General features: G+C 50.3%; 3 protein-coding genes across 3 annotated transcripts; all 3 read left to right on the top strand.

Moving 5' to 3' along the window:
* Positions 1-135: 135 nt before the first annotated feature.
* LOC145800416 (uncharacterized) lies at positions 136-858 on the top strand. The gene has a single exon (XM_082890088.1). The coding sequence runs from the start codon at positions 136-138 to the stop codon at positions 856-858; it is 723 nt and encodes a 240-aa protein (XP_082746214.1).
* Positions 859-2052: 1194 nt separating this feature from the next.
* On the top strand, positions 2053-3370 carry LOC145800415 (uncharacterized). The gene is made up of 2 exons (XM_082890087.1): positions 2053-2932; positions 3354-3370. Exons 1-2 carry the CDS (start codon positions 2053-2055, stop codon positions 3368-3370), a joined length of 897 nt encoding a protein of 298 aa, XP_082746213.1.
* Positions 3371-3528: 158 nt separating this feature from the next.
* LOC145800414 (uncharacterized) lies at positions 3529-3972 on the top strand. Its single transcript, XM_082890086.1, has one exon. The coding sequence runs from the start codon at positions 3529-3531 to the stop codon at positions 3970-3972; it is 444 nt and encodes a 147-aa protein (XP_082746212.1).
* Positions 3973-13308: the final 9336 nt, after the last annotated feature.

Raw genomic sequence — 13308 nt, 5'->3', positions numbered from 1 at the left:
GATTAGGAAAGGATCCAGATGCCCCACAATGATGCCCTAGTAGTAACTCTTCGCGTCAAAGACTTTGACATCAAGAGAATCTTGATCGACCAGGGGAGTTCGGTCGAAATTATGTATTATGATGCGTTCAAACAAATGAAGTTGGAGGACAAGGACTTGGCCCCTGCGACGTCCCCTTTGGTTGGCTTCAACTCTCAACCAGAATGGTCGATCGGAAAGATCATTTTGCCGGTCAAAGCGGGTTCAGTCGTAAAGCAAGTGGAATTCTGGGTGCTCAAGGTTCCATCCACTTACAACTTAATTTTGGGCAGAGGCTGGTTACACACCATGCGAGCAGTTGCGTCAACCTTCCATCAAGTTATTCGCTTTTCGGCACCCACCGAGGAGATCGAAGAGGTTTGGGGAGACCAAGTGATGGCAAAACAATGCTTTGTTGCGGTAAATGGCAGCCGAGCAGCCAAAGGGTTTGTCCAAATGATTGTGGGACCCGAGGGAAAGGAGGTCCTTGAAGACGTAGGAAGAAAGGCCGAGGAAAAATCGGTCGAGGATTTGGTGGAAGTGCGCATCGACGAGAACGACCCAACTAAGTTCTTCCTCTTGGGATCATCTTTATCTAGCGCCGAGCGGATAGATTATGTCAACTTCTTGGTTAAGAATTTAGAGGCTTTTGCGTGGACGCCTTACGACATGCCTGGCGTCGACCCCAACTTTATTTGCCACCAGTTGAATGTCTTCCCAAATGTGCGGCCAGTCATTCAGAGGACCCGCTGCTCAGCTCTGCACCATGCCGAGGTAGTGGCAGAGGAGGTCAAAAATTTGTTGGACGCAAGAGCGATAGAAGAAGTGCAATACCCTTGATGGATATCCAACACGGTGGTGGTCCCGAAAAAGAATGACAAGTGGCGAGTCTGCGTTGACTACAAGACGTTTAATCGTGTATGCCCAAATGATAGCTTCCCCCTCCCTCGAATTGACCAGTTGGTGGACTTGACCGCTGACCATTAGAGGTTTAGCTTCCTGGATGCATATCGCGGCTACCACCAGATAGCCATGTATGAACCGGACCGAGAGATCACGTCGTTCACTACTCCTAAAGGCCTGTATTGTTATAAAGTCATGCCGTTCGGACTGAAGAACGCCGGGGCAATTTTTCAGAGGATGGTGACAAAGATGTTCGCTCCCCTTTTGGGCCGAATAATGGAGGCCTACATCGACGATATGGTGGTAAAGAGTAAGGAGAAGTCTTAACACCTCGCCGACCTAGTATAAATTTTTGCCATACTTAAGCACCACAAACTTCGTTTGAATGCCTCCAAGTGCGCCTTCGGAGTCGGCACCAGGAAGTTTCTGGGGTTTCTGGTCACAAACTGAGGGATTGAAGCTGACCCATCACAGATCAAGGCTATACAAGAGCTGGAGCGCCCAAACTCCACGAAGGACGTGCAATATCTTGCCGAGATGGCAACCGCGCTGAAAAGATTTATCAGCCGGTCTTCGAATCGTTGGAAGCCCTTCTTTAAAACTTTGAAGGCCAAGTTCTCCTGGGATGACGAATGTGACCATGCACTGGCAGACTTAAAAATATACTTTTCCTCAGCCCCTATCTTAGTCACACCTCGGCCGGGCGAAGAGTTGTATCTCTACTTGGCAGTCTCTCAACATGCTGTGAGCACCGTCCTAGTCCGCGTTGAAGGCATCCAGCACTTGCCCATCTTCTATGTAAGCAAGACTTTGCTCCCTGCCGAGACGAGATATCTTCCACTGGAAAAATTAGCGCTGGCCCTAATGATGGCATCAAGAAAGCTGGCGCACTATTTTCATACTCATACAATAGTTTTGTTAACCGAGTTTCCACTTAAGGTGCTTTTTGAAAAGGCAGACTTCACCGGAAGAATTTTGAAATGGGCCATGGAATTGGGGCAGTACGATATCAAGTTCCACCTGCGCTCCGCAATCAAGGCTTAAGCTCTTGCAGTCTTTGTCGCGGAATTTGCCCCTGGAACGCATCCAATTTGCCCGGCTGATTTGGCTGGAGCAGATTTAGCGCAGCCCATGGTTCTGGCAATAGAGACAAGTGTTGGCTCACAAATGGGAGGAGTGCGAAGAGTGACCGAACTAGAGGAACTGGGTGACTTCTTGGAAGACGGACTCAACCAAGACAAGGAAAGAGACCAGAATGAACCGATCAGAGACTTGGAATTGAGAAGCTCCCAGAACCCCTCTGATTGCTGGAAGCTGTTTATTGGCGAGATGTGGAAGCTCTTCGTCGATGGGGCATCCAACAGACATGGCGCCGGGCTGGGCATCGTACTGACTTCACCGGATGGGCTGATTATCGGGCAGGTAATTACGCTCGGCTTCCCAGCATCCAACAACGAAGCGGAGTATGAAGCCCTCATTGCCAGGCTAAGAAGCGCATTGAGAATGAAGGCGTCAGCCCTTATGGTATTCACCGATTCCAAGCTGGTGGTCAATCAGGTCTCAGAGGAGTATGATGCAAGGGACGAAAGAATGGCCAAGTATCAGGCGCTGGTACACGCAGAGATCAAGAAGTTCGCCGCAATAAGGATGGAACAAATCAACCGCGAAGAAAACAACGCGGCTGATGAATTGACCGGACTTGCTTCTACTCAGACAGTTTTTCCTAACCCCTTGACGATAGAATTTTTACCTCGGCCTAGCATTGAGGAACTAGAAGTGACCGAGGTACTCTGCACCGACTTGGGTCCTTCCTGGATGGACTCCATCATCGCCTTCCTGAACGATAGAGTTCTACCAGAAGAGAAGAAGGCGGCCAACAAGATCCGAGCCAAGTCAGAGCGGTTTTGGCTCTCCCCGTCCGGAGCCTTGTATAAGAAGTCTTTCACCGGGCCGTATCTAAAGTGTGTCCACCCCGCCAAGGTGGAAGCATTCCTCTACGAGATCCATGAAGGCATCTGCGGCAGCCATACTGGGGGCAGATCTTTGGCTTACCGAGCAATTTTCCAAGGTTATTGGTGGCCGTGCATGCAGGCAGACGCGCAGAAATACGTTCGCCGGTGTGAAAAGTGCCAGAAATTTACTCACCAGATTCACCAACCAGCCAGAGAATTGTTCCCCCTTACAAGTCCTTGGCCGTTTGCACTCTGGAGATTGGATATAGTGGGGCCACTCCCAGTAGCCCCAGGCAATCGCAAATTCTTCATCGCCGCCACTGACTACTTCACAAAGTGGGTTGAGGCCGAGCCATTGGCGACCGTAAAGGAAAAGGATGTGAAAAAGTTTGTCAGGCAAAATGTTATCACTCATTTCGGTATACCCAAGGCCCTCATCTCAAATAATGACACTCAATTCGATGGGAAACTCTTTCGCAGATTTTGCGAAGAGTTGAAGATCGAGTTCTACAATTCAACGCCGGCCTATCCTCAGTCAAATGGTCAAGCAGAGGCCTCAAACAAGACCATCCTGGACGAGCTGAAGAAGCGACTTGAGAAGACCAAGGGGAAGTGGGCTGAAGAACTCCCTAATGTAATCTGGGCGTACCGTACTATGTCAAGGCGTTCGACCGGAGAAACACTGTTCGCTTTGGCCTATGGCATGGAGGCCGTCATCCCGCTGGAAATTGGCATGCCAACCATCCAGTCTGAGAGTTTCCAGCCAGATCTAAACAACGAAGCTGTCGCATTGGAGCTAGACCTTGCCGAGGAAAGGAGGGAGCGGGCACTGATCCATATAGCGGCTTATCAGCAAGAACTCTCCAAGAAATACAACAAGGCGGTGCACCCCAGGTTATTCAAGATCGAGGACTGGGTCTTAAGAAAGGTACTGGACAACACGGTGGTCCCTGGCGAAGGAAAGCTCGGTGCAAATTGGGAAGGACCATACAAAGTGACTGGCCTCGCTGGGAAAGGGGCGTATCATCTGGAAGATTTAGATGGCAAAGCTGTCCCCAGACCATGGAATCCAGCCAACCTTAAGATCTTTTACTTCTAGAATGTAATTGTTTTTATTACTTAGCTTTCTAGACCTATAGCTTTTTGGCATTGAATGTAAGAGATACCCGTGCTTTTTGTAATGAAAATTGGCCCTCTTGTTGTTTTGTATTACATCTTTATGTACAATGAAACCGCAATGATACTGGGCCACTGTGGATGCCAGGGGCAAAGAGACCGACCTGAATGATACTGGACTGATTTTCTCTCGCCGGTGCAGGAACGGACCGCACAAACAGTTGGTGTATTGTCCAGAGAAATGATAAGGGTATTGTCCAATTCACATAAGGGCCGAGCTGATTTTTGCTTGCCCAATTGGGATGTTGGCGTCATGACCAACTTAAATGAAATATTGGTGCTTTGCCCATGGTAAAGGCCGAGCTGATTTTGCTCGGCCAAACGATATGTTGGTGTTTTGTCCAACTGATAAGAGCCGAGCTGATTTTGCTCGGCCAAAAGAAACGTTGGCGTTTTATCCAACTCAAGGGCCGAGCTAATTTTGCTCGATCATGGTGAAATATTAGTGTTTTGACCAATATACAAGCTGAGCTGGCTTCGCTCGGCCAGAATGAAATGTTCGGGCGTTTTCAAAACAACAAACACTGAGCTGATTTATGCTCGCTTTACTCTAAATGTTCGCGCTCTGCCCAATTTAAGGCTGAGCTGATTTTGCTCAGCCAAACGCAAATGGCTGGGTTCCTCCGAAAACTCAAAGAGCCGGGCTGCTAGTAATGATTCGCGAACATTTAAGTCGAAGCAATTCTGATTTTTGCTCGGCGTTTTGCGCGGCAAAGCCGACCTACCAATTGTGATTCATTAAAGTTTGAATGAAGAAATTTTGCACGTATCAACCGCACAGAAATAGAAGATAAACGAGCAAAAGTTCAAATTTCATTGATCAAGGAAATTGCATTACAAAATGTGGGGCCTAGCCCAGTTACATTAAAAAAAGAAAGAAAAGAAACAAAAGCAAAGCAAAGAAAATACACATCAATCTAGTTCGAGGTCAACCGTCTGCTCGGCGAGCTCATCCGTTTGCTCGGGCAACCCATCCACGGCCTCGTCGTCAGCGCATTCCACCACGACAACCTCCCGATCAGCCACTTGACCTTCGACATCTTGAGATGCTTCGGGAGAAGTTTGCTCGGTTTGTTGCATGGCGGCGGCTTCTTCCTCGGCCGCTTTCTTTGCCTCTTCAATGAGCCAGTTTTGGGCGGCATTAGCATACGTCTGCATGTAGACCGGGATATAGGCTGCAGGGGGATTCAGGAACAGATCAGCGTCTTGACCAAGGCCAACTTTTTCCACGGCAGCTTTCCAACCGCACTGAAAAAAGATGTCCTTGGTAGCCTGAACTTGCCGCTCATAGGTCTTCTCGCCCTGCGCGTATCCCCGGTCCTCGGCGTCATCAACCGCCTTGTCTTTCTCTTCCTTGTGGGCATCGCGCAGTTTGCGCAGCTCGGCGAGGTACCGAGCCTTCGTTGTCTTCACGGCCCTTGTTTGTCTGCTTAAGCCCGGTCCAACTTTAGGCTTAGCGTATCTCGCTCGGCCTCAACTGCCTCCTGCGTGGCCTTGAGCTTTGTTATCTCGGCCTTTTGCGCCTTGTTCTCAACAATGGTGTCGCGCAAACTCTGCCGCACGGCGATCATGCGATCACGGGCGAGATAGTTCTTTTGCGCGGCCTGTAAACAAGTGCAAGATTGTTAGCATTAAGGAAACCGAGCAAAAATCGGGCGATAATTTGAAAAAAAAAAAAAGAGAGACTGACAGCTTACCAGCACTATGGATTTTGCCGCCAAGCGGAGGACCTTCCGGTCGGACAACTTGTCATATTTTTTCATGTCGGCGGGCAGGATCAACCCGTTGGTCATGTTAAAACCGAACGAGTAGTCCTTGTCCGCGTAGACAGAGTCTGTAGCAGAAACAGCACGACCTTTGTGCTTGAATTCTGGCGACTAGACCGGGGGGGCACTTGGGCTCTTGGATGGCCCGCTGATTTGTTGTTTGGTCTGGTCCCTGAGATCGGTCGAAGCTTGCTCGGTGGAGTCTTCATCCACCAGTTGTTGTCCGGCCAGATCTTTCCTCGGGCACTTCTTCGACCGGCCAGCTGGTTGTTCGCTGGCAAGAGCCAGCATAGCCCCTTCCTTTTGACCGGCTGGAGTGGAGGAAGTCCCCCCAGAAGCTCCTGGTGGCTGGGAGTCGCTCGGTTGACCGGTGATCATCGATTTGATAGCCCAGATTTTTGCCATTTCTTGCTCGGCGGTGGTAGGGACAAGTTTGATCGGCGGAAGATTTGGGTCAGGTTCTGGGGAAGAAGCACGAAGAAAGTCGGTGACCTGGCTTCTGTGCGGCGCCTTGTAGTTGTAGGTCGGTTCAAAGCCGAGCAGCTTCGGTGATTCTCTTTCTTCTTCTGGATGACACAGTAAGACTCTAATAGCCCCTTGGTTAGCCCGGTTGTAGTCTTCTGCTAAGTGCTTGTAATTTGCAAAAAAGAGAGTGTTAGACCGGCATAGAGAGAAACTAATGCAGAAAGAAGATAGTTCGGTTAGCCGAGCTACTCACTAGCACTGTCAAAATCTTTTCTAACATACCAGCCCGGTATGGACGCCTCGGTGTCCTCGTAATGACCGGACACCCATAAGAAATCATCGTCATTGGTCTCCTTGTCTGGGTTACTCTCTATGAGTTTTGCTCGGCCCTTCTTGACCTTCAGGTACCAGCAAAACCTATCCTTATTTTTACTAAGGCTGTACTGATGGAATATTTCAGCAAGTCCGAGATTCAGATCGAGCCTCTTATTCAGCTCGGCGACTCCGTTTATTATTTTGTATGTGTTGTTGGAGACTTAGGTCGGACAAAGCCTTGTCTGTCTCAAAAACTCGCAGATCAAGGGTTGGACCGGGAAGCGAAGCCCTCCCTCCACTATGGATACGACTGTGATGGGGCACCGGTCTAGGTCGTCCCATGGGGTATCTCCCTTCTTAGCCAGCTCTAAAATGATGTCGTTTGGAATGTTGTACTCCCTACGAAACTCGGTTAGCGCGCCGGACGAGCTCACCATGAACCGGTACTTCTCCATCTATCTCGGTTTTATTTGGTGATTTAATCAGTATCTCGGTGAAAATTTTTTGTGTGTTTGCTCGGGCGTTGAGCTTCACCAGTGGCTGAATGGGCCTGGTCGGTCCTAGTTTGTTCTGCATTGATTGAAAAATAATTCGAAGGGTTAGCACAGCGTAAATTGCACGGCTTCAACATGGAGCTCCTAATCCGGTAAAAGGATTTTTGGCGTTTGGACGGTTCGATCCCTATCTCGGCTCGACTACTTGGCCGATTTGGCCTTCCTAGTTTGGTTTTGATTCTCAAGGCCCAAGAAGAGAACTCGAACAAGTTTTTGCTCGGTTAAGTCCGATTTGCGGATCTAAATTAATATATAGCTCGGTTCTGTCAGTGTTCATCCAGTTCATCCTAAATTCAAGGCCCATCCATTCGAGCTAAGGTGAAATAGGGGCTCGAAGGCCCCATTCATTCCTACAGTTCTAGTTTTTCTAGGGTGTGTCATTATTGGTCTAAAGGGGAGGGGGACTGTTGTGATTCCAACAACCCTAAACAAGAACACGAAGAATGAAAGCACAAAAAATGAAGAACAAATATGAAGATACGGGAAACGGAAACAGAAAATGCAATGAAGGGATAGAGAACTCACCAAAAGCAGATGCGAAGCAAAGTAGGCCTCACGAGCTTGAGTACGGCTTCTACAGGAGCGAGAATGGATGAATGTGGAGATGGAGGCTTGGAGGGAACGATTGGAAAGCTTGGGGGCTAGGGTTTAGCTTGGAAGGAAAGTAAATAGTGAGGGTGCAAATGACCCTTCGTTTGTGCATAAAAAGGGGGGAAAAAACCAAACAGCTGCGCCATTTGAATTTCGGGCATGAAAAGACAGCTTTGGGGCTGCACGGGGCCAATGGGATGAAGCCACGTGGCATCGAAAGGACGACTGTCAGTACGGTTGTACGACCCTTGACAAGATTGCTGAAGTAATGACCGACCAAATAGGATAGCTCGGTAACGGCTTCGAAGCCGATCACGCTCGACTTGGTACTGGCGCAACTAGAGGACCGTTAGCTCGGCCATGGTGGTAACCCTAATCACGATTAGCTTGGATGGGATTAAGGGACAATTGAGAGGGAACATTTGGACCGGACTGTACGACCGAGCTACGGTAACGCAGGTTGGTCAAAATCTCACGGTGCCGAGCTGTGTTCTTAGTTGGCGCGGCCCCCGACCTGTCGTGTACATCCGAAGGGATTGGTCGACCAGGCATGGATTGAGGCCTGATTGAGCTATGATTGGGAAGGCATTCGACTGGACGCGCAATGATTTGAGGTGACCGAGCTAAGGCAGCTCAGGATAGACTCAGGGCGAGGCGAGGGTCAGCATGCCACCAACCCGTCAGCTGAGATGGCCTAGCTTTATATAACCAAGAATGAAGGTAGAATGGGAAAAGGCCGGCATGCCTCACGGCTGGTCAACCAGGACTGACCGGTCCTACGCAGCTCGGCCATGAGCATCACACTCTTGCCCCTTGTCAAGGAATAGGTCGGCGATACATAACTCGGTTTTGTTATCTGTGGTGGCAATTCTCCACAAGGAATAGGTCGGTCGCGGTACTCCAGTTGAGTGTGCCACCTGGGCCAAGGGCATGAGGGAGAGGAAATCTGCTCCAAGCACGCGTCAATACCATTTGGCAGTTCTGCGTGTACTGTTGGGAGGACTAGGCCTTTACACGCGTAAGGTGGTGAGAGGCGAGCACTGCCACCTGTCCAGGGAAGGACAATAGAGGTAGTGCGCGCACAATCTTGAGGCTGCATGGCCAGCCTAGAAATAGGGGTGGAAGATGAACGTTAGAGTTAAGTAATTTGCGCCATATGAAACACACTCTCTCTCTAACAGCCTTCTTCTTCCTCAAGTGATCTGACTTGATCGTCGGAGGGTCTATCCGGCACACCACTACCGGGCAGCTCACCGTTCCCTGTATTGCCAGGTTAGACGCCGTCATGTGAATCTTGGAGTCTAAAGAGTACTGAAAGCAGTGGATATTTCGCCCCCGTACAATTGGCGCCGTCTGTGGGAAGCTCTTTGATACTCAAACCTTGTTTTTCAAGCTTCTTCGACCATCTCCATGGCCAACAACGACGAAACTCCACTGTCTGTCGTCGATGGTGTCACACTAGAGTTTGTCCGAAGGAGAGAAGGCCCCCCGAATGTTCCAGCCATGGCGGGCCTAGAAACTTCTTCGCGAGGTGCGGGAGACAAACGCGGAAGGAGTACTGGTCGCTCAAAGAGTCCAGAGGGCCGCCGACGTCGGGGGGAGTCTCGTGCGCAGTGCCTGGAGCACAAACTCAAAGACCAAGACGCCCTCATTCGCAAGATGGCGGCGGAGATGGAGGTGCTGATACGCCAGATTAAGGGAAAGGGTGTTGCTGGAGAGGGCAACCTCAGTGAGCGCACCCCATCCCCTCTTTCTAGCAGTCGCCGCCAAGAGAGGACTCACTCACTCTCCATCACCAGGAACTATGGGGTTGGAGATTCCGACCAAAGAGAGGGCAGGCCCCTCACTCGCGACAGCACCTACCGCCCCTCACGCCCGTCGCCAACGTCGCGATACTCTTTCTCCACACGTTCCAGAGACTTGAGGGATGTATTGGAGAAGAGGGGGCGTCGTCGAGAGGCTCAGAGAGTGCTGGCTTTGCAGAGGTTGAGCACCACAGTTCATTGTAGCGAAGAAGTGGCGATGTCACCGCCAGAGCGATGGCCCATGAGCCAGTGGACAAAGAGCTGGCGAGACTTACAGCCACGCCGTTGTCTCCAGAAATTGAGAGTACACCACTCTCTGCCGGATTCCACCAGCCTAAGTTCATTTTGTACGACGGCAAGACGGATCCGTACATGCACGTGAGTCATTACCGGCAAGCAATGGCTGGCCACCAGGGCAATGACGCCTTGATGTGCCTCATATTCCCGGCAAGCTTGGGAGAACTGGGCTTGAAGTGGTTCGAAAGGCTCCCGGAGGGGAGTATCGAGGGGTGGCAACAACTAGCGGAAGCCTTCATTACCAGATTCAAAACCAACAACTAGCGGAACCCTACCAATCTGGTGATCACTCAATACAAGCGAGGTCTCCCAGTCGGACATAGGCTGCGAGATTCGCTCACAATACACCAACCCACAACCATGGAGTCCTTGATACATCGGATCAATGAGCACATTCATGTGGAGGATGATACCGCCTCCGCGACCGGGAAGGTTAATCCGGTCGCAGCGGACAGAAGGGTGGTAGGGAAAGTTCACTCGGTCAGGCAGGAGGATAACCTCCCAAGCAACCGGTCAAAAGATCAACGTCGTGGCCCAAACCACGAAGACAGAAACAAAGGTCGCAGAAACGACCGAACTGACGCTCAGCGTGATACAGAGGAGGATTCCAAGAGAAAATTGAAGGTGCGGACTGGAATCACCACGGTCTTTAAAATCCCTATCTACCGCATTTTGAGCGAGATCCGAGGTGAGCTTTTTGTCCGCTAGCTGGCCAAGTTGGGAAGTGCATAGAGAGGCTTCAATTCAAAATATCGTTGTACCATCCATGAAGAATGGGGGCACCGAACAGAGGACTGCTTGCCGCTCAAACAACATCTGGAGGAGCTGGTGGCGGCGGGGCATCTTGACCAATACATAGATGGGGGTATGAAAGCCGCCCCGCAGGGACAAACCCAAACAAACGGCCTAGCCGCCCTGGACGCGGCACCGCAAGGTGTAATCAACGTCATCCATGGCATCATTGAACCAACGAGGGTCTGCAAGCTTAGAGGGATGATTAAGAACGTCGAGCACATGAGGCAAGTGCTCTCTGTCCAGCCCGCTGTGAAAAAGGGAAAGACCGAGGAGAAAGACATCCTTACCTTCTCAAGCAAGGATTTGGAAAGGATCCAGATGCCCCACAATGATGCCCTAGTAGTAACTCTTCGCGTCAAAGACTTTGACATCAAGAGAATCTTGATCGACCAGGGGAGTTCGGTCGAAATTATGTATTATGATGCGTTCAAACAAATAAAGTTAGAGGACAAGGACTTGGCCCCTGCGACGTCCCCTTTGGTTGGCTTCAACTCTCAGCTAGAATGGCCGATCAGAAAGATCATTTTGCCGGTCAAAGCGGGTTCGGTCATAAAGCAAGTGGAATTCTGGGTGCTCAAGGTTCCATCCACTTACAACTTAATTTTGGGCAGAGGCTTGTTACACGCCATGCGAGCAGTTGCGTCAACCTTCCATCAAGTTATGTGCTTTTCGGCGCCCACCGGGCAGATCGAAGAGGTTTGGGGAGACCCGGTGATGGCAAAACAATGCTTCGTTGCGGTAAATGGCAGCCGAGCAGCCAAAGGGTTTGTCCAAATGATTGTGGGACCCGAGGGAAAGGAGGTCCTTGAAGACGTAGGAAGAAAGGCCGAGGAAAAATCGGTCGAGGATTTGGTGGAAGTGCGCATCGACAAGAACGACCCAACTAAGTTCTTCCTCTTGGGATCATCTTTATCTAGCGCCAAACGGATAGATTATGTCAACTTCTTGGTTAAGAATTTAGAGGCTTTTGCGTGGACGCCTTACGACATGCCTGGCGTCGACCCCAGCTTTATTTGCCACCAGTTGAATGTCTTCCCAAATGTGCGGCCGGTCATTCAGAGGACTCGCTGCTCAGCTCCGCACCATGCCGAGGCAGTGGCAGAGGAGGTCAAAAATTTGTTGGATGCAGGAGAGATAGAAGAAGTGCAATACCCTTGATGGATATCCAACACGGTGGTGGTCCCGAAAAAGAATGGCAAGTGGCGAGTCTGCGTTGACTACAAGACGTTTAATCGTGTATGCCCAAAGGATAGCTTCCCCCTCCCTCGAATTGACCAGTTGGTGGACTTGACCGCTGGCCATCAGAGGTTTAGCTTCCTGGATGCATATCGCGGCTACCACCAGATAGCCATGTATGAACCGGACCGAGAGATCACGTCGTTCACTACTCCTAGAGGCCTGTATTGTTATAAAGTCATGCCGTTCGGACTGAAGAACGCCGGGGCAACTTTTCAGAGGATGGTGACAAAGATGTTCGCTCCCCTTTTGGGCCGAACAATGGAGGCCTACATCGGCGATATGGTGGTAAAGAGTAAGAAGAAGTCTTAACACCTCGCCGACCTAGTAGAAATTTTTGCCATACTTAAGCACCACAAACTTCGTTTGAATGCCTCCAAGTGCGCCTTCGGAGTCGGCACCGGGAAGTTTCTGGGGTTTCTGGTCACAAACTGAGGGATTAAAGATGACCCATCACAGATCAAGGCTATACCACGAAGGACGTGCAACATCTTGCCGAGATGGCAGCCGCGCTGAAGAGATTTGTCAGCCGGTCTTCGAATCGTTGCAGGCCCTTCTTTAAAACTTTGAAGGCCAAGTTCTCCTGGGATGACGAATGTGACCGTGCACTGGCAGACTTAAAAATATACCTTTCCTCAGCCCCTATCTTAGTCACACCTCGGCTGGGCGAAGAGTTGTATCTCTACTTGGCAGTCTCTCAACATGCTGTGAGCGCCGTCCTAGTCTGCGTTGAAGGCATCCAGCACTTGCCCATCTTCTATGTAAGCAAGACTTTGCTCCCGGCCGAGACGAGATATCTTTCGCTGGAAAAATTAGCGTTGGCCCTGATGATGGCATCAAGAAAGCTGGCGCACTATTTTCATGCCCATACAATAGTTGTGTTAACCGAGTTTCCACTTAAGGTGCTTTTTGAAAAGGCAGACTTCACCGGAAGAATTTTGAAATGGGCCGTGGAATTGGGGCAGTACGATATCAAGTTCCGCCCGCGCTCCGCAATTAAGGCTCTAGCTCTTACAGACTTTGTGGCGGAATTTGCCCCTGGAACGCATCCAATTTGCCCGGCTGATTTGGCTGGAGCGGATTTAGCGCTACCCATGGTTCTGGCAATAGTGACAAGTGTTGGCTCACAAATAGGAGAAGGGCGAAGAGCGACCGAACTGGAGGAACCGGGTGACTTCTTGGAAGACGGACTCAACCAAGACAAGGAAAGAGACCAGAATGAACTGATCAGAGACTTGGAATTGAGAAGCTCCCAGAACCCCTCTGATTGCTAGAAGCTGTTTATTGGCGAGATGTGGAAGCTCTTCGTCGATGGGGCATCCAACAGACATGGGGCCGGGCTGGGCATCGTACTGACTTCACCGGATGGGCTGATTATTGAGTAGGCAATTATGCTCGGCTTCCCAATATCCAACAATGAAACGGAGTATGAAGC

Source organism: Camellia sinensis, chromosome 10 (genome assembly GCF_055761805.1).
Source record: "Camellia sinensis isolate YWXY chromosome 10, ASM5576180v1, whole genome shotgun sequence".
NCBI lineage: Eukaryota > Viridiplantae > Streptophyta > Magnoliopsida > Ericales > Theaceae > Camellia > Camellia sinensis.
This window is presented reverse-complemented; position numbering and strand designations above follow the sequence as displayed.